The sequence below is a fragment of the Aulonocara stuartgranti genome (assembly GCF_965226115.1).
Source record: "Aulonocara stuartgranti genome assembly, chromosome: 4".
Lineage (NCBI taxonomy): Eukaryota > Metazoa > Chordata > Actinopteri > Cichliformes > Cichlidae > Aulonocara > Aulonocara stuartgranti.
In genome coordinates this window covers 24,296,124-24,321,765 of record NC_138942.1, presented here as the reverse complement: position 1 = coordinate 24,321,765, position 25,642 = coordinate 24,296,124, and the positions used below count along the sequence as shown (strand labels likewise).

Here is a 25,642-nt window from a genome sequence, read left to right as displayed (position 1 = left end):
TCTACCAGCCCTCAGAAGTTGCAGCAAAGGTGAAACCACGAATCCATCCAACAGCTCTTAATAGTAAAATGCACTTTTGCAAAAATACAACATAGTAATTCCAACCCTGACCACAAGACGCATCATTTCCATTACAAGAGCAGCTTTGTTTGTTTGTTTGTTTGTTTTCAAAGACTGGCCTTGAATGCCAAATCCTGCTGTACCTCCTCTTCTTTTTCTCCCTTCTTCGATTTTCATGCTTCACAGTCACACCTGAAAGTCTGGAGAGTAAGAAGAGGCTCTTACTCTCCAGAGTGGCTCTCAGACAGAGGACAGCTGTGACCTATCACTTATCTCTCTAAAGCTGAACAGTCCTTGCACACAGAAGCAGTTTAGGGTTCATTGTCTTGCTGAAGAGCACTTCAACCAAGACAAAGCCATGCACAGAGCCTCAAGGTGAAAACATTTCAACCTGACCTTGATAATATTTGGAAAAATACTGGTCATATCACCTAACATATTATTTGAAATCATAGATTTCATAGATTTAAAATAATAGACTATACAGTGATTAAACACCACAGTATGATATGTAAGCAATAATTGATAAAATAATAAAAAAGAAACCTGAGGTGACCCATGTGCAATTTATGTTTAATATTTATTTCTAAAATATTTCTCTATCTTGGAAAAAATTATAAGTATTAAAGTCTGTCACAAGGTGGCGACATATACATATCAAAGAAAAGGCTGTGGGGGAGGAACAATTCTTTCGGTTGCACAGAGAAAAGGGGACACACAAAAGTGACGGACCGTTATTGCGATGAAACGTTATACAAAATAAGTGAAAGGTAAAATAACACGCGAGGTTTCCATGAAAGAGATTTTCTCATCCAAGAGGTTTTACATTAAATTGTAAAAACTAATTGGTCGTTTAAAAGAAACAAACAGGGGAAGTTGGCAGTAGGCTGAGCTTTTCTTAGTGAACCATCGTTAGCTCCTGGGAAGACGGTGGCTAAGTGACACCGCGGTTAATGATGTGGGGAGAGATCGACCCTCCTGTTAAAACACAGCCAAGCTTGTGTGAGACTGAAGACGAGAGGAAAATAGAAGAGATAATACTGCCACGGAGATGTGACTCCAGCAGCTCTGAAGACACACAGCGGGTGGTGCAGGACATCCAGGTGAAGCAATCAGCGACAACAGCGTTTGTTTGTTTTTTCTTTTCAACCACAGTGTCAGGTGCGGTCTGCCATTATGACGCCTCGCTGATTTACTCTTTCTGCTCATCATACAGATTATAAACCTGAGCGAGTCCAGCTGTGTGAATGCCATGATGGAGGCCATAGCTGTGAGCGGCGTCTTGGTGAAGAGCCAGCAGATCGGAGAGGCTGAGCTGACCGTGCAGGAGCGCAGAGAGGAGCTGCTGCATCAGTACCGCAGCAGGCCGCTGGTGTTCCTGGAGAGGTACCATGTATGTGCCCACAGTTCAACGTGTGTGTGTGTGTGTGTGTTAGTGAAGGGCAACATCGCCCAATATAGATGCTTAGAGGCAATGACATTCATAAGTAAATCAAGGCAAACTTCTTTCCCAGTGACGTGCTGCCATTGATGGCACTCTTTATCACTTAATGTGTTACTCTGTTGGAACAAGGTGCCAGCATTGTAGTTCAATAGTAGGGACAGAGCATGAATCAAATTTAAGCAAAAAAGTAGCCTAGTTAGTGCTAGTGTCAGTAATTCCCACATCCCTTTTAGTGTTCCTGTCATATGGAGTGCAACCAGCGAGTGCTCAAATGACACAGTGGAGTCGTTTGTTGACATTTGGGTCACACATCATCAGCTGTTAGCATCTCCTCCTCCTTAGCCTGGCTGTACTTAGCTTTGTTTTTGCCTTAAGGAGTGAAAGAAGTGTGTCTTGTTTTCACTTTCAGTGGGAACAAATTCCTTGTATATTTTGCAGAGTACAGCATTGGCTGATGGTTGTTGAGCTATATATTTTTTTTTTAAGTACTAAATCTTCCTCTGTAGAGGTGGGCCTATTGATCTAAATATCATTTTGATACCAGTGCTGGCATTGGTATTGGGTTTGTACTAGTGCGATACAACTGATACTTCTGTCCTCTGAGTTTAGTTTGCAGAGCACTGAATTGTGTTGAATAAACTGTTATTATTGTTTAGAAAGAAAAGATGTACTTCAAACATGCACTGAGACTGTGTGTTGACTGTTACGTCTACCTATAGCACATTAAATAACAGAAGCTGACCCAAAAGTTCTTTACAGACAGGAACATTTACATTACAGGTCTGCAAAAAATCCAGTTTCAAAATACATTAACTAAATATTGTGGTGTTGGTAAAGAAGTGAAGAATTCCATTATTATATTTTGTTTTTCATCTTACAATTTCCAGGCTTGCCTGAAGCCTCAGCATCTCTCAGCATTTGCACATGTCAGCTCAGACCCACGAGCACAGCACTACAGCAAGGTGATACAGAGACGGGCTGCAGGACGCACCGACAGGACCAGAGTCAGGAATCAGCGCTATGCTGCCCTCAGGGCTCTGCAGAAGGGTAGGGGCAGCAGCAGTTAATGATACAGTGGACCCATGCAGCATTTGTGCAGATAGCTTTAGTCTTTGATAGTGCCATTCCTCCTCTTCTAGACGGCCAGTACTTCAGTGAAGAACAGATGCGAATGAGGGAGCCGCTGCTGTACGAACAGTATATCGGCCAGTACCTGACAGATGAAGAGGTGAGTTCTGTTTATCTTGCGTTTTATATGTGATTATGTTTTTGTATATTTCAGAGTATTTTTCTAATTACCTTCATGAATGCTTCAGGTGCTACAGCGCTCCCAGGAGGCCATGCTGGATGGTGCACAGGGAGGACCCGGGGAGCCGGGGCAAGGTACAGGAGGACTCGCCAATCTGCTCCTCAACTCCTACCAGGAACGACTCATCCAAAATCGTCTGCAGGAGGAGCAGGAGAAGGAAGACGGCGCACTGGAGGAAGAAGAGGAGGACGACGACTACGGTCAGTCAGAGTTCGGGTTGAAGAAAAAACTTCACACTGAAGTTAAGCAAAGAAGAAAATTTAGGCTTTTTTCTTTTCTTCTTCTTTTCCCTCCATCTTTTCTTATTCTGCTCTGTGTTTCATGCTGTAGATGACAGAGACCAGCAGAAGGAATGGGAGCCGACGCCAGAGGAGAAGGCTCTTCTCAGAGAGGAGTTCATCAGTCAGATGCACCAGCGTTTTCTGGATGGCAAAGACAAGGATTTCAACTATAGGTCAGTCACACAGCACACAGGAGCAGTTCAAAGACTTCTTCATCGCGTTGTAGCCAACCTAAAGCTGCCTTTGACAGCTCGAGTTCCTCAGACTATTAGGCTACGTTCACACTGCAGGTCTTAATGCTCAATTCCAATTTTTTGATCAAAGCCAATTTTTTTGTCTGCTTGTTCACACTACAAATAAAATGCGACAGCAAACGCGCTCTAGTGAAAACCCTCAAAGTGGCCCACATGCGCAAAAGAGGACGTCACACACAACACGCTCTGTTTAGACTCAGACCAAACAGTATGGTTTGGCCCTTAATATAAAGACTTCGGGCTTCACGTTTCCCAATTTTTGCTTTAAGTTATTTTGTTATTTACATAATAATGTAAATAACCTAATAATGATCCTTATTGCTGTTTTAGAGGAGCGGTGCTTCAAAGGATAGTTGCAGATTTCTGTCAGAATCTGCAGATTATACAGTACAAATAAAATGTTCACGTTGTCTTCCCAACAGTTTCACTGACATCTACACTGGATGTCCAGGAAGCGTTCACGATGTGTTCTCGGGCGCTACTCCGGAGCTGATAATTGGCGTCTGTCTTGTGTCAGTGACCGTTCAAACAGCAGTCGCTTTCTAAAACATCGGATATGTATCGGATTCAGGACCACATATGAAAGTGACCCAGATCGGATTTGAAAATATCGGATTTGTGCCGTTCACACTGTCATACCATGATCGGATATGGGTCGCATAGGGTCAAAAAAAATCGGATTTGATGCGCTTTCGCCTGCAGTGTGAGCGTAGCCTAAGTGTATGTTTGTAGGTGTTTGTAATGTAAGATTTTCAAATTAGTAAGCAGGCTTTTTGAGAATGTTGCTGAAAAAATAACTAGTTTTGTTATTAAAGCTTTGAGATGATCATTCCTCATAGATTAATCAGTTCACAGAATAACAGAACTCCGTAATCTGCCAAAGTTATTTTTGTTAAAGCTCAGCGCAGTTTAAAGGCAGTTCATGAGGTACAGACGACCTGTATTTTATTCATTTGTGTCCTGGATCACGATTTTTCATCTGTCTGGACACATATACACAGATTTTTCTTTCCACAGTACTTTCCACGTGTAAAATCATTTTATCAATACCAAATGCATTACATGGTTATGTGCAGGCACTAAAAACAACTTGGTTGGTGTTAGGAATTAAAAGCTGCAGGTTTAAGTTTAGAAAACGATCACGGTTTGGCCTAAAATTCAACGCTTACTAATTCTTTTGAATCTGTAGCTTTATGTCTGTGAAGGTTCTCAGTCATCCAGGTCATTGTAGTCAAAGGAGCTTGCAAAGAAAAGCGTCTGGACTTCTTTAAGTTGCTTGAAGACGTTTCACCTCTCATCCGAGAAGCTTCTTCAGTTCTAAGGTCAAATGGTGGAGAGTCCCAGATATAAACCTAGTGGGAGTATCCCCCCACAGAGGGACAAAAGGACCCCCTGATGATCCTCTAATCGCCTGAGCCAAGGTGTAAAACTGGGTGTGGGTCCCAATCAGCCAGAGTTTCGGGTGTGTTCATTGTGAAACCTGGCCCCACCTTATTAAGAACGCCTCTTTGCGTTCTTAAAGTCAGCAAAGAGGCACAGAAAAGAAGACCAGACACCAGCGAGGGAGGATAAGAAGGACAGACGCAACAACATTGTCATCCCCTATGTAGCCGGTGTATCAGAAAAACTCAGGAGAGTTTTCTCCAAGCATGACATCCCGGTGCATTTCAGACTCAGAAACACGCTCAGACAAAAACTGGTTCACCCGAAAGACAAAACGCCAAAACACAGACTTAACAATGTGGTGTATGCTGTACAGTGCAGCGAGGAATGCCCAGACCTCTACATTGGAGAGACCAAACAGCCACTTCACAAGCGCATGGCACAACACAGAAGAGCCACCTCCACAGGACAAGACTCAGCAGTCCATCTGCATCTTAAGGATAAAGGTCACTCTTTCGAGGATGCCAATGTTCACATTTTGGACAGAGAGGACAGATGGTTTGAAAGAGGAGTGAAAGAAGCCATCTATGTCCACTGTGAGCGACCATCTTTGAACAGAGGCGGGGGTTTACGACACCAACTCTCTGCCATCTATAATCCAGTTTTGAGATCCCTTCCCAGACGCCTTAACGCCCACTCACATCCTGGGCCATCTGATCTCAGGAATTCGCATGATAAGGTGGGGCCAGGTTTCACAATGAACACACCCGAAACTCTGGCTGATTGGGACCCACACCCAGTTTCACACCTTGGCTCAGGCGATTAGAGGATCATCAGGGGGTCCTTTTGTCCCTCTGTGGGGGGATACTCCCACTAGGTTTATATCTGGGACTCTCCACCATTTGACCTTAGAACTGAAGAAGCTTCTCGGATGAGAGGTGAAACGTCTTCAAGCAACTTAAAGAAGTCCAGACGCTTTTCTTTGCAAGCTCCTTTGACCTGTAGCTTTATGGTTACCATAGTGACATGTTTGCCACTTGTCTGGGCATGTTGCGTGACACATGCTCAAAGTATGCTCCATACTGAAAATACATTACTAACAACTGAACTTTTTCACAACTGTTTTGTTTCATATTGACGCTGTGCTGCACAAGCTGTTGTGAAATCACACATGTTAATACAAGTTAGTAAAGAGACTCCAGAGGAGGGGAAAAGTTACAAACTGAAGTTCAGTGGAAAATGACAAAAATCCCACACTGTGGGCTTTGAAAGTGACTTAAGGTGTTTATGTGTTTGTGTTACAGGGAGGTGGATGAGAATCCAGACTATGACAACTTGGACATTGTCAACAGAGATGCAGAGGATAAATATTTTGATGACGAAGAAGAGGAAGAGGAGGAAGAAAATATGACAGAATAGTACCCGTGTTATTAATAAATGAATGAACTGTAAATATAAATGTACAAAAAGAGTTTCCATTCTATTTTTTAGTTTGACATCTGAACACAAACAAAAGATGTAATAAACATGTTTTTGGGGTCTTTTGAAAATTTGTATAAATATGATTTTCTTGTTCAAAACTCAACAGAAACATGCATTTATTTAGGTTTAGATGTACGCGTGTCAGATTGCTTTGTATTGTGTGGACTGAAAATGAGTGACAAAGCAGCCAATGATGGCTGGAGAACTTTTGCTCAAGGCCACTTCAAAAAATTCAAGGAATGTATTCTTCTAATTACAATGCTGTTCCTTACAATGATTATTACAGGTTGGGCAAAGTCCAAAGAAAACAGTTTGACAACATCTGCACAATTTACCGATAAAAAGCATCAATGTTGTTTATTCAGAATTTCAAGAAGAAAATATCAGCTGTATGTGGAATTATTAAAACAAAGTAAAACACGGTGATCAGCAGTGTGAAAGGAAAACTGAGACAAAGTACAGTTTTATGATTTTGTTGCTTTTCTCAAAAGTAACAATTAACCAAAGAAACCTCCAAATAACGCATGTCATTTGTGGACATACTGCAGCCATTTTTCAAATTTAGCTTTACAGAAGCATTAATCTTCATTTTTTAAGTTCTTTTATTATCAAAGTGTAACACTCTTCTTGTAATTTTAAGACCTTCAGTTGCATTTTTAGTTTCTCCCTCTTCAGTTGATCAAGATCCGTTGTATTCAAACCAGAGTTGACTGAGGGCCCAGGCGACAGAGTCTCTGACATGTGAGAGAAATTAATGCCGACAGAGGTTTGACTTGCTGGAGATGAGCTGTGGAAAAAAGTTAACTTTTAAGATTGTTTGACTAAATTAAAAATCTTTACCTAAATGATAGGACAGCTACATCTTCCTTTCTGGCCTCGTGGATTGTAATGCAGCTACATTGTGGCCAGAGCAGTGGACATCTTTATGTTCACACTCATCTGACGCAGCCCGAGGTTCACAGGAAGGACCTGTACATTTAGAAAACATGTTGGGAAAAGACCAGAAGAGATCAAAAGAAATAATAAAAAATAAAACAAATACATGAAACTGGATTTTTTTTTCTAGAAAAAAAAAAAAAAGCAGAAAAAAAATCATGCTAGTGATTCTGGTTTTTGAACAACTCACTCAGTTTGTCTTCAGGTTCTTTCTTAACATTTTGCTGTTTGATTGCTGTGTTCTTTACCACATCTGTTATTTCCACTGACTTTAGATCTTGGCATCTCAGGATGATGTCCAGTCTTCTGTTTCAAAGACAGCCAATTATATATGAGTATCCTTATTTATAATTTCGTTTGAAAATAATAAAACTATTTTGAGCAACATTTAGTTTAATCCAAGTTTTGGTAAATGGACTAGTTCTTATATAGCGCTTTTCCACTCTTCTGAGCACTCAAAGCGCTTTACACAACTTGTGCATTCACCCATTCACACAAGCACAACTGACATTCACACACATTCATACTCCGATGGATGCATCGGAGAGCAATTTCGGGTTAGTATCTTGCCCAAGGATTTTGGCATGCAGACTAGGGGAAGCCGGGAATCGAACCACCAACCTTCCGATCAGTAGATGACCTGCTCTACCACCTGAGCTACTGCCACCCATTTTATTTATATAACACAGAAACTATAAAGAGTCAGCTCATGGTGCTTTATACTGTAAAGACCCTACAATAATACAGAGAAAATACCAACAATTAGATGACCCCCTATGTGCACGTGCTTTAGTGATAGTGGTGTTTTAATTTGTCTTTATTTTGAATGCTAAGTTTAATAAAATATAACAGTCTTACCTCAGGAAGGCTATTAACGACACCCTTTACTTCGATCTTCAGTGCAGGTTTCACAGGTGTCAAAATTGTGCTGGTTGTTGTCTTCTCTGAAAAAAGAAGGATGATTAAAATATGAGCATGTGCACTTTGGAATTATTAGAATTAGTTTGATGTTGATGTTCATTCTGAACTTCAGCAGATCATCTTGACCATGTCTCCATGTCTTTATTGAGTTGCTGTCATGTGATTGGCTGATTAGATATTTTCATTAATGAGCAGTTGGACAGGTATACGCAATAAAATGGCCGTTTAATGTCTTTTGGAAAGTACAACTATTCATTACAGAACACACCCGATCTGTTTTGATCACAAAGACATGTGGAAATAATATTTATTCAAGCTGCAAACAAAACTACTAGTTAGCTGTGTGCACATATGTGCTAACATATCTGTAAATGCTTACATAAAATAAAAAAAGCTCCTAATTTTAGCACAAGCCTGTAGAAGGATTTCACTCATTGTTTGGAGAACTTCAATTATCATTTCAGAACTGAGCCAAATTAACTGTACACCCACACTCATCTCACATAATCAGAGGTTAAAGAAGGACGAACCTGTGAACTTAGAAAATAGATTGAAAGTGTTTTTCCTTCTACTTCAACAACAAAAAAAGCAAAAACCTAAATAGAAGTTGAATACAACCTTAAAGTGCTTTTAGTATTTGAACAACTCACTCAGTTCCTCTTTGGGTTCTTGCTTAACATTCAGCTGTTTGATTGCTGTGTTTGTTGCCACATCTGTTATTTCCACTGACTTCAGACCTTGGCATGTCAGGACGATGTCTAGTCTTCTGTTTTAAAGACAACAAAGAATATATTTGTATTTATTTTAAATAGTCGGACTGGATGTTGTCAAAGCATACATTTGTAATTTGTCATGCTGAACCATAATATTTGCCAAATTTCTATCTTGATGACGGTGATGGTGTAGAGCAGAGTACTCTAAGATGATTAACATACTCAAAAGTTCCAGCAATGTAAAGCACAGTGAAACATTTAAATAAAATAATCTGTCTTGCCTCAGGAGGGATGTTAATGATACCCTTTACTTCTTTCATCTGTAATGCATGTTTTCCAGGTGTTGGAATTGCACTTGTTACTCTCTCTGAAAAAAAGAGGAAGAGTTATTTTCATACACAAACAAGGTCTTTGTTATCCAAACATACCAATAAGAAATATATTGGAAATGTCACCTATGATACCATTGCTGCCAGTATGGTTAGAGGCAACAGCAGGCACAGTCTCTTCCTCATCATTATCATCTTCTTCATCCTCATCTTCCTCAGTGCTACGCTGATCGTCACCAACATCATCTTCATCCATATCCTCATCTTCATCTTCAACAAGATCTTCCTCGCTTTCTTCTTCTTCAAAAGAGATAAAAATCGGTGTAGCATCTTCTTCTTCGTTTTTCTTAGTGTCAGGCTCATTATCTTCATCCATATCATCATCATCCTCTTCTCCATCATCATCTTCATCTTGATCCTTGGGTTCTTTCAAGAGATGTTTAAATGTTTAAAATATTACAACGTACATGGAGATTTTTGTGACTTTTTCTATGCAAATACTCTTTTTTTTCTGAAATCCTGTGGTGTATTTGTCAAAACTACTGAAGTCTTCAAACAGCTGATTAAAAACAATATAATAATGTTTGCATGCTTTTGATTCATATTCTCAAACATTCTCTGGTTTTGAGGCACAGATTTAAAAAAAAAAAAAAAAAAAAAGCAGACAAACCTGTTGAGAGTTTGTGGGACTCAAGGTCTGATGATTGTGGTTTTCTTTTCTTTTGTCTATAATCTTTAGCAGTTAGATCACCTTTCTGTGATAAGTTAATTCAACAGTTTATTTAGTGAAATCTGATTTTTGTAGATTCATAAAAATGAAACAAAGTACCTTGAGCCAAAAGCGTAGAGTTTTTCCTTTGTGGTAAATAGATGACTTCCATTTTCTGCATGGCTCTTTTCCTGCAAGCTTCTCAAACTTAGATGGAGTGTAAAAGAAGCCTTTACGGTAAATACATGCCTCACCTATATTTATAAAGAAAAAAGTAATCTTTTTATGAAAAAGTTATTCATTGATTGATGTATTTATATATATGTACAAAAGAGAAAAGGAAAGACTGGTAAGAAAACAATACTGTATGCACTTACCTTTTCTCATCTTCTCTTTATCCAGGATGCCCATTTTGGTTCCACATTTTACATGCCAGAGGTCTGTTTTTTGAATAACCAAAAAAAAGAAGAAGTACTTTCTCCATAAAAATATATATTAAATGTATTTTCATGGTCAATGTACAATGTACTAATAATTTGCAATTGTAGAAGTTGTATAAAGAGAGATGCCAGTTTTGACAGTGTTTCCTACTTTCATTGTAATAGTTGTGATAATGCAAATATTTATAATTCAATTCAGTTCAGTTTTATTTATATAGCACCAAATCACAACAACAGTCACTTCAATGCATTCTATTGGAAGGTACAGACCCTGCAATAATAAAGAGAAAACCCCAACAATCAGATAACCCCTTATGAGCAAGCACTTTGGTGACAGTGGCAAAGAAAAACTTTTTAACAAGAAGACTCGAGCAGAACCAGGCACAGAGAGGGTCAGCCATTCTGTCACGACCAGTTGGAGTGAGGGAGGGAGACAGGACAAAAGACATGCTGTGGAGTTGGTTCTTCAGTAGGTGATGCTGCCTAAATGGAGTGAAAATGTTGCCTGTCTTATTGTCACTTTGGATGAAAACTTGAAATACATCAGTTTGCTCCATTATCCAACACTTTTTTGGGGGTTTTCTTTCCTTAAATATTACATTTAAATAAAGCCAAAAATGTCCTCCAGTTAAGGTATAATGTGATGCTAAGATCCCTGGAGAGTGTTTCCTAAACCTATATCTGCCAAAAACTTTGCAGTCACGTAAAATAATTTTAATGTAATTATGCATGTCTTTATCTGAAGGAACAAAAGAAAGGCAGTTTCATTTAGGCAGTCTCAACTTGTAAAGAATGAATTCACACATGCGTTTATATATTTGCATTTACACAAGTATGACAATGAAGAATATGAAATACCCTCAAAACTATCTTGTCTCATTATACCCTGCAACTTCAACAGCTTCAGAGAATTATATTTCGCATGCAGAAATATATTTTAATAAACAGATCTTTAAGGTAAAATGACACAAAGGACTTACTGTTCTCATTTTTATCATCCGCAAATCTCTTTCTTTTCTTCAAGCCAATGCTTCCTTTTTTCCTTTTGGGCTTCTCATATTCTGGAAGCGGGCTTTCAAGGGATTTATCCATTTTTTATTTTTCAATATTGGATATCTCCTTCCTAAACAGACTTTAGAGAAGAAAAGTTATTTTCAGCTAAAATAACGCTCTTGAATCACTTAAATCAATTACAGTCACAATCATTAAAAAAAAAGTGACAAGCGTCACGAAGTACAAGGTGGACTCACGCGCTGGACTCCGAGGATGATGCACACAAGAGAATTTATTAAAGAACAATATCCAATGAGTGTATAAACACAGATGCGGGGCAGTGCTATGTACAAAAGGTGAGGGGGGCAGGGCTCCTGGGAAAATCCAGGGGAACACGCTCGTCTCTCTCCACACAATCCAAACACGAATCCACTCGCACACCAGGGAAACAGTCCAGGGAATCTGCACACAAAGAAACGCTTGTTAGATTCTAAACACACACTGCACGGGAAAATACTTGCTGGGACGCTCGACTTTCACTGACGCGATTCTCACAACAATCCAGCGAAGAACAGCCGTTGCTTCCTGTCTTAAATACCATCCACACTGATGAGGCACAGGTGTTTCTTCCTCCGAGGGCGTGGGCCAAGGGCGTGAACCTATAATGAGTCCAATTTCATTCTTCATTTTTCTTTTTCAAAGAAACAAGTTCATCTTCGACCATAGCCTTTAATTTCTTTTCAATTGCCAGAGCCCTAATATTTCTCTGACATTTTTGTTTCATCTCCATGTTCTGGGCCTTTTGATCATCTATTACTTTGCCCATTTCATATTTCTTATCTGTTAACTCTTTCACAGTTTTATCCATTAATTCGTTTTGGTCCTGTAACTTTGTATTATGAGTCAAAAGGCCCTCAATCCAATACTGCAAGGATTTATGTTCCTCCTCGCGTTCTTTAACTGCGTTGACGGTCACACTTTTACCAATTTTTAATCGATTCTCAAACTTTTCTATATGATTAGCATAAATTCCCATGACCGTTTTAAACTCTGTTTCTGCAGCATTAGCTTTGTTTTCGAGGTTTTTTGTATTTTCATCGTAAAATTGCTGCATCTGATTTTTCTCCTCTTTGTGGCGTTTCAATAATAAGTCAACAATTTGGCTGTTGTGAAATTCCTGACGTGCCACCTTTTTTTCTGTTTCCAGCAGTCCTTGCAGGACTTCGACTTCTTCCTCATGATTTTGTTTAAGTTCAGCCAGAGTCTTCTCCGTCTCTGCGCGGAACTTTATGAGAGCTTCGTGGTCATCTTTTATCAAGTTTCACCTGTCAGAGGTATTTGTCCTGTCTTCCACGACAGAAGACAGCATCTCATTATTCTGCCAAACTTCATTGTTTTCTTCAGTTAGATCCTCGATCAGTTTTCAAGTATTCAAGTTCTATTTTAAGCTTTTCAACTTCGTTAATCATTGGACGGAGTCTTTGGTCAAACTGGCTGGCATATGTTTCTTTTTCTTTTTGGCTTTTAGGCCATTAACCTTTTTTTTTTTTCAATATATTAACATCTCTGTCTTAGGTTTTGAACTAATTTCTGCTTTTTAATGCTGTATAATTTCACAACAAAACGATAGCTTAATAATCAATTCATTTTGACAGGTTTCATGCACTCTAAGAACTAAAACTGATAATTACTTAAATATTTTGGTGCAACACTTTTACACTCAAAAATAATGAGTAAATGCAAAAACAATCACATCTCTTAAATACACCTTATTAATTGAGTAAATCCAACTAAAATGGAATAAGTTGTTATGAACAATTAAAGATGTTACAGTAACATACAAAATTGAGTAAATACAATTGAAAATCTAAGTTAAAACAACAGTAACCAAAAGTTCAAACTACATAAAATATTAATTAGGAAATGCTGAAATGCTTGGCACATTTAACCTACACCATTACAATTATTTGTTTTTAAATAATGGTGCAATTTACTTAATATTTTTAAGTTAATTTAAGCAAAAACGTTAATTACAATTAAGTGTTTATTTTATTTACACACACACACACACACACACACACACACACACACACACACACACACAGGAAAAAAGAACCACGTCAATTCAACATTGTTCACAATGATTTATTTTAAACAGCTTTTTTGTGAATCACACATTTAGCAGATTCCTTCTCTGAACACAGTGAGCTGAAATCTGTTCTACATTCAGTGGATAAAACTTGGATAAAATTTCAGTCACAACAGCCTTATATAATAAAATTGCATCCAAATTGGCATGCTTGATAAAACTCTGTAAAACTGGCATATTGATGCTAACAACAAGAAAAATGTACCTGCCATACAAAGAATAAAAGTGGCTCAAGTGAACGCAGTGCTTTACCTTTTCAGAAAAGGTCAAATGACAAAAATAAAATTAAGATCCCAAAAAGATATAAATCCTGAAAAAAAAAAAACATTTGCACTGTGACATAGTTTTTGAACATCTTATTTTGATTCCAAAAAATTGGGAAGATTATAACTAAAGAGTGACCAAAAAACATCCATAATGATACTCTCCCATTTACACCTTAATGTGAATCTGGAAAGTTAATACAAAAACACAGTTTATGGTACAAACATTATTTATGAACAGGAATGTCAAAACAATGTAATGTCGCAACTGAACCTTTTGATGAGCATTACATGTCACTTAACAAGTCTAACACTTTAAGAACAGCCCTGTGAAATTTTGTCTACAATGAACAGAGGTCATTTTTCAGTCTTTGAACCTTGACAGAAAGGTTTCCTGGATCCAGCTCCATGAACACTTTTCGAAATGCTTCAAATGTGCATTTGAAATTCTTGGGGTATTTCAGATCCAGAGCATAGCACAGTCCCAAAAGATAGCAACAGGCTTTGCTCAGATTCCCAAGTTTGCCCAGAACAGTAACGCCTTCAATAACAATACCCACATCAGTAGGTTCGCCTGACCTGTCTTGATTCTGCAGCAGGTAAATCTTCATCACCTCCTCAGCCAAAGCCTCTTCAACAAAGACAGCATCAGCACCGTCCTTTAAAAAGAGAAACAACTGTTTTAAGCTCACATATTTCCAAACATTGAAACAAAAAGTTTGATTTGTATGACATCACCAGTACTCATATGTAGACACTGTGCTCCAAAATCTTATAGCAATAGCAAATGCTATTCTTTTGTATGCTTTGAGGTGTTTTTTTTTTTCTTTAGAACAGTATCTTAAAACTTTTCTATGATCTCACAAGCTAAAATAAACTACCGTAATTGTCGGGCTATAAGCCACTACTTTTTGCACCAGCTTTGAACCCTGCGGCTTTTAGTCAGGTGCGGCTTTTCTATGGATTGTCCATGATTTTTGTCATATCGTAAGATTTGTTTTGTTTGTTCCGCTGTTGCCTGGCGGAAGGGCATGTGATCAGACACACAGTATCGGGGTTCAAGAGTGGTATGTTGGTCACATGTCCATCTGCCAGGCAACACAGTGCCGTACAAGTAGCGCGAAAAACAAACTTCAAAGTAGCGCTACGCGTTCAGCGGGAGGCGTGGATGACGAGCGGTGATAAACTTGCGAAAAGCAAGTTATGCTCAATTCCACCGGTGGATTCTGACAGCGTGGAAAAGTGTGAAAACATCCACGATCACCAACGGATTTGAAGGGCTGGACTGTTGCATGATGGAGAGGAGGACACCGCCACGGCCCTTCTGAGGGTGTTCGACTCTGACACTGACAACGAGGATTTCTTTGGTTTTGAAAGTGACAACGAAGGAAAGAAGCGGAGAGTGGATGACGAAGCCATCCTGAGCCTGTTCGTTTCCGACACTGGAGGAGAGGACTTTGGTGGTTTCAGTGCGCAGGAAGAAGAGAAAGATGGTGAATGACTGACTTTTCTTCTTGTTAAAGCCGTGTCGCTGCACCTGAGCCTAAAAGGTAGTCTGAATCTATTTTTCTGGTGTGCTGTAGGTTACTGTTATGTACTACATTTGTTACTCATTTATGAAGCACAGTACATGTTTCCTACTTGTAATTATCGCTACTTGTACATATACCTAAAAAGTTATGCAAATATGTACCCATAACTTGTTTTTCAAGATATTAATAAAAGGGGTGTGTCTCCAAACAGCCATCTCTTTCCTGACAATTCCCTTTGTGCATATTCTCTTACATATGATGAGTCAACATTGAAACACCTGCGGCTTTTGGTCAGGTGCGGCTAATGTATGTACAAACCAGGATTTTCCCCTGATTTTAGCTTGTGCGGCTAATATTCAGGTGCGCTTTGTAGTCCGGGAAATACGGTACTAATATTCCTAAAACAGATTTATTGCACCAACCTCAAAGGTTTTGATTAAGGCACTTGGATCCTCTCCCAGATGGTCAATGAAACATCTGATGATGACTTCTCGTTTTTTCTCGATGGAATTTCCACTCTGTAAAACAGGAAGTCTCAACTGAGGCAAAATTTGCAGATTTAAAACATGACTTACCATTTCTAGCTTAAACATAACTATTTTTTTTCTGTTGTTGACCTGTTTTCACACCCACCATCAAGGTAAGAACACCTGTGGAGCTAAAATATTGAACAGAAACCTAAGAAAAGCCGTTTTTAGTGGAAGGGCCTCTTCAATGCTGTGTTGGAACGTTTTTGTGGTTAGAAAATGCAATCTTCCTTACCTGAAGCAGAAGGTTTAACTGTGCCCTGTGGCGTTGTCCAGCAGCACCTTTCTTGGCTTGAAACAAGGACAGGAGTTTGGATGAATACAAGTCCAACGATGACATGAACTTTGGTTCAAGGTTCAGGGTCGTGATCCTATGAAACGCTGCACTGACCTGGATGGGAGAGGACAAAAAATCTGAAGGCCAAAATTCTGATTCAATCAAAAAAAATAAATAAAAAAATAAAAATCTACCATTTTTTTGCAACCTGGACCTTATTTTCTAACATGCAAAAGATTAATTTACACATCCAGACATAAATCCATATAAGTGGAGTTGTTCAGTATGCAGACTAAACCCTTAACATAAAGTATTATCTTCCACTAAGCTTCTAAATTTTATGTTATGAATTGCTTGCACTATTTCCCTGTGAGATTGTATAATCTTAGAGGGAAGAGGCGGAGCCAGGTTGCCCTCTGAACCATCGTCTGCCAGGCAGCGATGCGAGAGGAACACACCGCTGAAGTGGCGCACATATTCAGAATCGTGTCAGCGGCTTTACAGAGAAAGCCTTTCAGCTCCTCTGGCAGCTCTGCTTCCTCCACCTTCCTGGAGATGACAAACGCTAGCAAATCAGTGTTGTTAGGCAATGCAGCTGACTGAACAGTGCATTGATGTGCGCGATCAGTGAACCTTGCTATCAGCTGGTCAAGTTTGGCGGGATGGGCCGGTCGCTGTCCAACGACCTTGGTCGTTTTGGTGCCGAAAACTGAAGCGAGGCTCGGCTCCAGAGGGGGAACAGGCGGAAAACTCCGGTCTGTGAAGCCCTCTGTGAAGCCCTAGGTAGAGACCGGCGCTCTAATCTTCGCTGGCTCTGCTGCTGCCTCAGAGAGGTTGGTCATCATCCCTGGGAACTGAGGCCAGATGGGATCTGGGCAACGAGAGTGAGTGGAGCCATACCTTCCCGCCAGATCATGGCCTGTATTTATATAGCGCTTTACTAGTCCCTAAGGACCCCAAAGCGCTTTACATATCCAGTCATCCACCCATTCACACACACATTCACACACTGGTGATGGCAGCTACATTGTAGCCACAGCCACCCTGGGGCGCACTGACAGAGGCGAGGCTGCCGGACACTGGCGCCACCGGGCCCTCTGACCACCACCAGTAGGCAACGGGTGAAGTGTCTTGCCCAAGGACACAACGACCAAGACTGTCCAAGCCGGGGCTCGAACCGGCAACCTTCCGATTACAAGGCGAACTCCCAACTCTTGAGCCACGATCATCAGATGGGGGTGGAGCAGGCTGAGGGACGGGAAGTTCCTTCTCACCAGCTGCCTCCTGGATGATGCCAGGCAGATCCAGGAGCAGCGCACCAACAACTGGGAGCGGCGTCCTTGCCGACATGTGAAGGCCAGGGGTGGATGAGCGTCGGCTCATCCACCCTTCTGTCACCAGGCTGCCCAGCTGGGAGGCAGTGGAGCTGCCACCACTGCCGTTTTCCTCACGGTGGGTGGAATCATCCAATTCCGGCCCACCATCGAAGAACTCGATGGCTTCTTCCAGCGAGTGCCTCTCTTAGTGGGAACGCCTCCTCAGCATCAGCCTTGAAAAAGGCTGACCTCCGCTGCTTTTCCTCTGGCGGGAGGAGCTAACAGGAGCAGCAATAGGATTAAGGTGTGAGGGCAAGGTCCGCATAGTGAGGACCGAGGCAGCCCACGCAGACGGCATGTCGGTCATACGACATGATGTAGCCGGTCTGGCAGGATGGACACAGACGGATGGTCTCGCTGGACATCTTCTGGCTGGCTGAAGAAAAACGGTAGAGCCGATTTCCTGGTCTCACCGTAACTTATACTAGACCAGGGTGAGGCCCACACAGCAGGTGGGCGTGGACTAAAATACTTCAGTGCTGCGCGCACAAGGGGAATACCCACTTAAAGGGCTGCGCCTATACTCATGGTGACACTGGATGACAGGCCATGAACTCATCAATATATTTACCGAACTGAAAAATTCTCAAAATTTAGATTTGGCATTTGTATGACTAAAATAACCCACCACAAAACCAGTATAAATATTTAGGTGGTATCACCATCCACTACTCAGCTTGTATAAAACAATATCATATCCTTCCAAAATTTAACACATCAAGTCCTCTGAGTAAAATTACCTGCTTTACTTTGTAGTTGATGCAGATTTTTTTCCTGGTGGTGAAGATGGTGCTGAAAAAATACAAATCAAAACTTTATCATTACAAAACATGTCACTGAGTAATCTGCCATAACACCAATCTCTTATAAGAAAGTTTAGCTTGGATTGAAATAAACATTTATTTATGTAAATTGGGAGTAACTAGGCAAGGCAAGGCAAATTTATTTGTATAGCACAATTCAACAACAAGGTGATTCAAAGTGCTTTACAGAGAAACAAAAACAAATAAAAAGCATGATTTAAAATTGATTAAAGCAAGCAAACAAACAAACTAACAAACAAAACAGTATATAAAATCAAAACATAAAATCACAACAGTAGATAAAATCAGTAGTTAAATGTAAGTTTTGAAATTTAAGCTTAAAAGTGTGGATTTGGTGCTTTATTCAAATGCAGCAGAGAATAGGTGAGTCTTCAACCTGGATTTAAATAAACTGAGTGTTTCTGGAACTATACTATACTAACTATATACTAACTATACTGGAAATGATGGTACTTTTGGCTTGACCAAAAGGACCAAAGCTTTTTTTTTTCATTATTTTCTGGGATCTGAAAGGAAGTAGGGCCCCCAGTCTAAATTTACTTAAGGCCCCATAGTACTTTGGACCGGCCCTGGATGAGGTAATCTGCTGACCCGGGCGGTCCTGTCAGCGTTCTCTCAAAAACTGGCCCTGTTCGGGACAAAGCTGAAAGCAGCGTCTTATATGCTCTGAAAGACCCCACATAGAACAAGAAAGCTAAGCAGCATGGTTGCTGCTATGAACTGTTCCGCGGGCAGGTCTTCTTAGTTACCAAAGCCATTGATGACGTCTGTTCATCTCCTCCTGAACAACCTGACAGAGTGAGTCAGGCCGCGTGACTACCGCAGCTCCCGCACCGCGACTCAACAGGGCCATTTTCTAGAAATGTCTGAGCACACCTGCTTTCACGTGGTTCCTAAAATGCCCCCGATTAAACGGTCAGGTCGCTGGTACCGGGACATTCCGGTCAAATTACCCGGAACGCAGATAGCGACTCAGAACGTAAAAGGATAAAAGGGCGCGGTTTCCCGCCGCCTTGACTGGAAGACGGGTTGAAAACTTAAATTAACATGCACAAACACGCTGCGAAAAGTGAGCCACCATGACAAACGCTTTCTTCAGAACATGTTATAAAAGAACGGTGTGTATAAAGACAGCTAATGTAAGAATTGGTCACTTACCTGAAAACGTTACCAAGTCTGCAGTGGATGTGTGTCTGTCTCGTTCAACGTGCAGAAAATCTCCCATGAGGCCATGCTCCTCGCGTGCGGTACATGCCAAAGGTCATTAGTCTTACTCAAAGTTTTAAGTTAGTATTGGGGGACAAAATTATATTGATTTTTGAACCATTAATAATTAAAGTTAAAGACAATGATAAGTATGAATACCAGTGTCTCAGTTATTATTTTTTTTTTTTTTTTTTTTCTTTATAAATGACATCAGAAACAGCAGTATGCGACATTACGTGATGGCAGAGCTTCAGTTCATCCTTTGTCATTTTTTTTTTTTTTTTTTTTTTTTTAATAAATAGGACAGGGGGAATGAATGAGAGAGAGAGGGGGAGAGAAAGAAAGAAAACCCAAGGGGAGAAGAGACGGTGAGAAGGGGGGGGAAGAGAGACAAAAAAAAAAAAAAACAACTCCTGGGTCACCTGTATGGAGAAAAAACAAACAAACAAACAAACAAACAAACAGAGGAGACAGCAAACAACAAAGAGCAACATAATAATAGAGAAAACAAAGCACCATCACAATAAACTAGCTAGTCATAGATATCAGTATTTACTAAGTAATAAACGATATTGTGCAGCACGCAAGATAGACAGCGCACAGTGTGCTTTGAGGCAGCAGCCAAGAAAGCTTTAGTCCGCGTCTGTGAATACCCATGTGTGCATACCTGTGTGGATCAGCATGCTTGCATTCCAAAGGTTTCTCCATGTAATGATCTGCTAGGGAGTGTGGGGGGGCCACAGCCCCGTCCTCCAGGGTGTGAAACGGGTATGGAGGAGATCAAAACTCCAGACATCCAGAGGCCCCCAGAACACAAGAGACCATGGAAGACCAACAGAGGGGCAGCCGCGCCACTGTTCCAGTAAGAGCTGAGGAGAGTCCCAGATGAGGGCTCACTCAGCAGCCGCGGAGCAGAAGCCAGGGGGGGTTGCAGTGACGCGCCCGTGAGCTCCGCCGGCCCCCAGCTGCGCCTGAGTGACCGAGCCCTAGGCCGAGAGGCCGGGGGCACCCCACCTCCAAAGGGGCCCGAGCGAGCCCCAGGCCCCAGGCCCCGACAAGCGGCCGCCAAGGAGTGAGCCGGTGTGTACCCGGACGCCCACCCCCAGACACAAAGAACCACCAACACACCGACACCTGAGGGAGTCCGCCACCGGCAGGGGAAGTGGTGGTGGGTGGAGATAGGCCTCCAAACCTTGGAGGGCCTGAGGTGTCCCCAGAGAGGTGGCGTCTGATACCCAACCTGACATATAGACACAGACATACAGGCACACACAGACACAAACATCCATTCCCACCCTCATGCTCTCATATGCACTCACTCCACACTCAACCAACGTGGAGACAGACATAAAGAGACGCTGTACACACAATCACACTCCCCAAGCGTACTCTACAAACCGGGTCTAGGTACCCTTGCCCCTGGAGGGGGGAATTGCACCCAGACCCAGGTGGTGTTACCCTTTTCCCTGCGGTGGGGAGAGGCAGACCACCCCGACTCCGCAGCAGCAGGGAGGCCCCACACCCCAGACCGCAGCCGGACGGCCAACTCCTCCTACTAGCCCCCCCGCTCCAGCAGGCCGCAGAGAATGGGGGTGGGAGACGACTCCAAACCTCCCTCCACCCGCTCATTGTAGTGTTGATGCATATGTGTTCTAAGGTGCAATTAAAACCCAGGAGGGCATGGAGCTACCTGCCAAGGAGCAGCAGGTAAGCGCATGGTCCCTCCTGCTAGCCCTCAATGACTAAGTGTATTTAAAATTGAGAGGTGGGCAACGAGGTCAGGGGTGAGGTATACACCCAGATGGTGATTTGGACTCCGTGATTGTGCCCACCCCCAAGATCCTATATGTATGTGTAATGAGAGTGTGAATAATGTGAATGTCTAAGTTGTGGGATAAAATTGAGGCAGAGGCAGCCAGAAGGGGACAGGGGGGGGGGGGTAGCCTCCTCTGCACCCTGGTGACATCCCCCCACTCCAAGGCCCTGCATGTGTGGGTGGTTGTGGAGGAGCGGGAAGAGGGAGGCAGCTGGAGATGGGGAGGGAAGGAAGGGAGGGGCAGGTAACCCCTCCCTGGGGCCAGCTCCCCCGCTGACCCCAGTAGGCACTCCCACCCTCCGCGATCCGCCAGGGAAGGGGGGCCCAGGCCCATCAGACCGGGGCCCAGTGCAGTAGCGCCCCCCGGCTCCACAGAGCCCTGGACAGTCCACCCAACCCCACCACAGAGAAAACTGCACCCACCCCACCAACCACACATCTTCCAGACTACATAAGACGGTAAACGCCCAGGCTGAGATCTTCCTCCACCTCTCCTGTATCTCCCCCTCCTGCAGAGAGTTCCTGAGAGAAGAAAGCTCCTGCCAGATGTGACCATCCCCCCCACCAGTTGAAGAGCCCCCCAGGCAGCTCGATGCACCGGCGGCACCCTGCTCCAGGGCCGGGCCCCCATGCACCCACCCGCCCACAACCCCGGCAACACACCAACCAGGACCCGAGCCCCCGAGGCCCGGCCCGGGCCCCCGCCCAGAGACGGAGCACCCCCAGAACCTCACGCCCATCCCGGACCCACCCAGGGGCAGCCAGGTTGCCAGGTCAGTAACCCACGTCCGTCAGCACAGACCCTCCCCTAGCCCCGCTGCACGCAGCCGCGAGGAAACAGTCACCTGAGAGCCAACAGAGCCCTCAACCGGACGTGACCGCTACCCCGGGTTGAGCCCCCCAAGGAAGATGCCTCCGGGGAACCCCCCGACGCCCTAAGCCTGTCCCTACCCCCTCACCAATCACAACAGTGAAGGCGGGACCAAACTATGACCCCCCACCCCCACTAGGTGATGGAGCTGATAAAAGGGGCCCAGAGCAATTGATCTGATGTGGTGGCAGAGGCTGTGTCAAGACTAATGTAATCTAATAGATAATTTCTATATTGGTTAGAATTAAGATTATTTTTATTTTTCCAGTTCATGAGGACTGTTTTCTTGGCTATGCATAGGGCAGTGAAGATCATATGGGCTATATTCTTTTCTGAAGTGACATTATCTAAGCTGCCCAACAAACACACTAAGGGGGAGGTTGGAATGTTACATTTCAGACATTTTGATAAGTCTTCACATATCTCACGCCAAAACTTTTGCACTGGTGGACAGAACCAAAGAGCGTGGATGTAATTGTCTGGTGTATTGCCTTGACAGTGTGAGCAGTTGTTGGAAGATGTAAAGCCCATCTTAAACATCCGATGACCTGTATAGTGCACTCTATGAAGTATTTTGTATTGTATTAATTGCAGACTGGGATTTTTAATTAATTTAAAAGTTTTTAAGCAAATCTGAGACCAGAAGTTTTGGTCTAGGTTGACTGATAAATCTGCTTCCCACTTTGCAGTAGGAAGGGATATTGATTCATCTAATTTAGAAAGTGTTCTGTATATTTTAGATAATAATTTGGGGGATTTAAGAGTAAGAAAATGTGCCGCACTTAGTGGTGTTTGTAATTCAACTTGACTGAGGTTAAATTTCTTTTTTACTATGGATTTAATTTGTTGATATTCTAAAAACCTTGTCTTGTTGATCCCATATTGTTCAACTAGTCTGTCAAATGGAATAAATTCTGTTCCCTCTAATATATGTTCTAAGTATTTAATTCCTTTACAACTCCATTCTGGGAAATTAATCATATTATTGTTTTGTAATATGTCAGGGTTATTCCAGATAGGTGTACGTTTGCATGGGATTAATGAAGACTCCGTTATTTTTAGAAACTCCCACCATGCTGTTAGAGAAAAGCTGATGTTGATACTTTTAAAGCATTCATGTCTTTTGATGTTTGAGCTAATAAATGGTAGGTCTGAAATCTCTAGATCCTTGCATAGTGCCTGTTCAACATCTAGCCAGGGCTCAACTAAGAAGGTATGTTTTAACCATTCTGAGATGAACTGAAGCCTGTTGGCTAAGAAGTATTGGTGAAAATTAGGCAGATCTAATCCTCCTCTATCCTTAGTTCTTTGTAGCGTTTTTAAGCTAATACGCGGGGGTTTATCTTTCCAAAGGAATTTGGAAATATATGAATCCAGAGATCTGAACCAATCTTGTGATGGTTTGTTAGGGATCATCAAAAATAAGTAATTTATTTTTGGCAAGATCATCATTTTTATAGTGGCGACCCTTCCCATGAGTGATATGGGTAAAGATTTCCATCTAGTCAGATCGCCTTCTACTTTCTTTAGAAGTGGGATGTGGTTTAGTTTAGTTAAGTCTGAAAGCTTAGGAGAGATATTAATACCTAAATATTTAATATTTCCGGATTGCAGTGGGGCAGAGGAAGAATTATGGAAGGAGCAGTTAATGGGGAGAACTGTAGATTTTGGCCAGTTAATTGAATAATCTGAAACTCTTGAAAACCAGTTTATTAAAGTAATTACCTCAGAGAGGTTGGTTTGTGTGTTTTGCAGAAAAAGCAAAGTCTCAGTTATTATGAGTACTTTCTATGAGATATATTGAGTAGATTTAAATAATGCACCCTGTGTTTCAAATACAGAATTTTTTCTTTTAAATAAACTTGAACAAAAGAGCTCAGTTCAACTCAAAAACTGGTGTTGAAAATTTAAGCATTCTTTTCAGTATTTTCAACTCAAGATAACACTTTTGTGATTTTCAAAGATTTAATCAAGGTCATCTAACTTAGAATTATAATGATATTTACTAATTCCCTGAATAATTTTTTAGGGTGTGGTCTATTTAAGGCTTTTTGGACATCAAAGGAATGTCATTAAACGTCACCACAGACAACAGACAATTAATTCTGTTTTGCAGTGTGAGTCAGTAGTGACCGGTGACTGGCTGCTCCAGCCAATGATGCGCAGCTAATCAACATCGTTGACAGGCTATGACAGCGTCCTCATGTGCCGACACCGGTGTTTTAGCTAGCAAAGCGGCGTGGCTGATGTGGATATAGTATTATAAACGATTACAGGGGTAGGCAACTCCAGGCCTCGAGAGCCGCTGTCCTGCAGGTTTTAGATGCGTCCTTGATCCAACACAGCTGATTTAAATGACTAAATTACCTCAACATTTCTTGAAGTTCTCCAGAGGCCTGGTAATGAACTGATCATTTGATTCAGGGGTGTTGATCCAGAGTGTTATCTAAAGCATGTGGGACACCACATCTCGAGGCCTGGAGTTGGCCACTCTTGGCCTGTTAGATTAAATTATCAAATGCTTCAAAACCCTTTTGAATTTTTAGCAGTTAATTTTTAACAATCAATTGGTGGTAATCCATCATCAGAAATGAGGAAAGGTGGTGTTGATGGAGACTCTGGGAAAAGCCTTCCTATACACGTCTGCCAGGGTGTTTTGGAGCCACTTGAATAAATTTAGTTTGCACTGGAGGTGGATGAGGTTTAATCTGTGGAGAGATCTGAGACGGAGTCGGAGTCTCCCCATAACATCTCCCCATCACGCCTCTATGGACCACCGGTGCGAGCTTTTGTCCTTTCTGTCTTTCTAATTTAAGCTGGAGTTGAACGTCTTTCACTCAATTAGATTTTAGATGACCTATCTCTTTTTCTTCATTGCCAGCCTTTCTGATCATCTGGTTCACTGGTCCAATGAGCTCCTGTTTTTGTCTGAATAAAGCGTCTTAGAAAGACTTTACCATATCACTGTACTGCTTTTTAAATGATTCCAGCTCCCGTGTTTTATCTAGTAAAGCTGCATCTAGATCCTTGCATCTGATACGTAGACAGTTCAGCTGTTTTTCAAGAAACTCCTTCGTTGTTCCAACAAAGGGGATGCCTTCCACACCGTCTACGTATTTCTTTTTCAAGTTGAGGAATATATCCCTAAATTCCACCTTTTCTTTTTCTCTGAAGTGACCTGCATGTGGAAATGCCTTTTCAAAGGACAAAACGCACTGGTACAATTCCTCTTGGAAGTGGCGCTTTTTCTTTTCCAGGCAATTCACTTTGTGTATACATTTTTCCCTTTGCTTTATTTTCATTAAAGTCCAGGAATGCACATTGCATTCCTGGATGCAAAATTCCAGGAATAAAGCTGAAAAGTGAAATAAACTAGAGGGACAAACATTCTGGTCCACCTAAACATTATTCCTACAGGGACTGCTTGTGACACAGAAACCCACCTCAACCTAACTGGCCTATGATAACTTCATAAATATTGCCCTTTAGTTATTTATAAGTTAATTTATTAACTTGTTTAATAGTAATAGTAAAGGAGGGGCAAGAT

The 25,642-nt window shown here is 41.7% G+C and overlaps 3 protein-coding genes across 4 annotated transcripts; 1 reads left to right on the top strand and 2 right to left on the bottom strand.

Annotated features, from left to right (window-relative positions):
• Window positions 1-744: 744 nt before the first annotated feature.
• ccdc97 (coiled-coil domain containing 97) lies at window positions 745-6,281 on the top strand. The gene is made up of 7 exons (XM_082529826.1): window positions 745-1,163; window positions 1,277-1,453; window positions 2,392-2,551; window positions 2,644-2,732; window positions 2,821-3,013; window positions 3,144-3,267; window positions 6,036-6,281. Exons 1-7 carry the CDS (start codon window positions 1,014-1,016, stop codon window positions 6,148-6,150), a joined length of 1,008 nt encoding a protein of 335 aa, XP_082385952.1. The 5' UTR covers window positions 745-1,013; the 3' UTR covers window positions 6,151-6,281.
• Window positions 6,282-6,551: 270 nt separating this feature from the next.
• On the bottom strand, window positions 6,552-11,875 carry LOC309704586 (uncharacterized protein). Of its 2 annotated transcripts, XM_082529828.1 has the most exons (11): window positions 11,799-11,875; window positions 11,512-11,716; window positions 11,242-11,393; window positions 10,199-10,261; window positions 9,942-10,075; window positions 9,783-9,867; window positions 9,239-9,538; window positions 9,095-9,150; window positions 8,782-8,836; window positions 7,340-7,402; window positions 6,552-7,182 (listed from the first exon to the last, which is right to left on the bottom strand). In XM_082529828.1, exons 3-11 carry the CDS (start codon window positions 11,351-11,353, stop codon window positions 7,070-7,072), a joined length of 981 nt encoding a protein of 326 aa, XP_082385954.1. In that variant the 5' UTR covers window positions 11,354-11,393; window positions 11,512-11,716; window positions 11,799-11,875; the 3' UTR covers window positions 6,552-7,069. The 2 variants fall into 2 exon arrangements, with proteins under 2 accessions (XP_082385954.1, XP_082385953.1); XM_082529827.1 differs by having other exon boundaries at window positions 11,512-11,813.
• Window positions 11,876-13,378: 1,503 nt separating this feature from the next.
• On the bottom strand, window positions 13,379-19,392 carry LOC309704593 (uncharacterized protein). The gene is made up of 5 exons (XM_082529838.1): window positions 19,361-19,392; window positions 18,128-18,170; window positions 15,961-16,116; window positions 15,621-15,716; window positions 13,379-14,325 (listed from the first exon to the last, which is right to left on the bottom strand). Exons 3-5 carry the CDS (start codon window positions 16,063-16,065, stop codon window positions 14,008-14,010), a joined length of 519 nt encoding a protein of 172 aa, XP_082385964.1. The 5' UTR covers window positions 16,066-16,116; window positions 18,128-18,170; window positions 19,361-19,392; the 3' UTR covers window positions 13,379-14,007.
• Window positions 19,393-25,642: the final 6,250 nt, after the last annotated feature.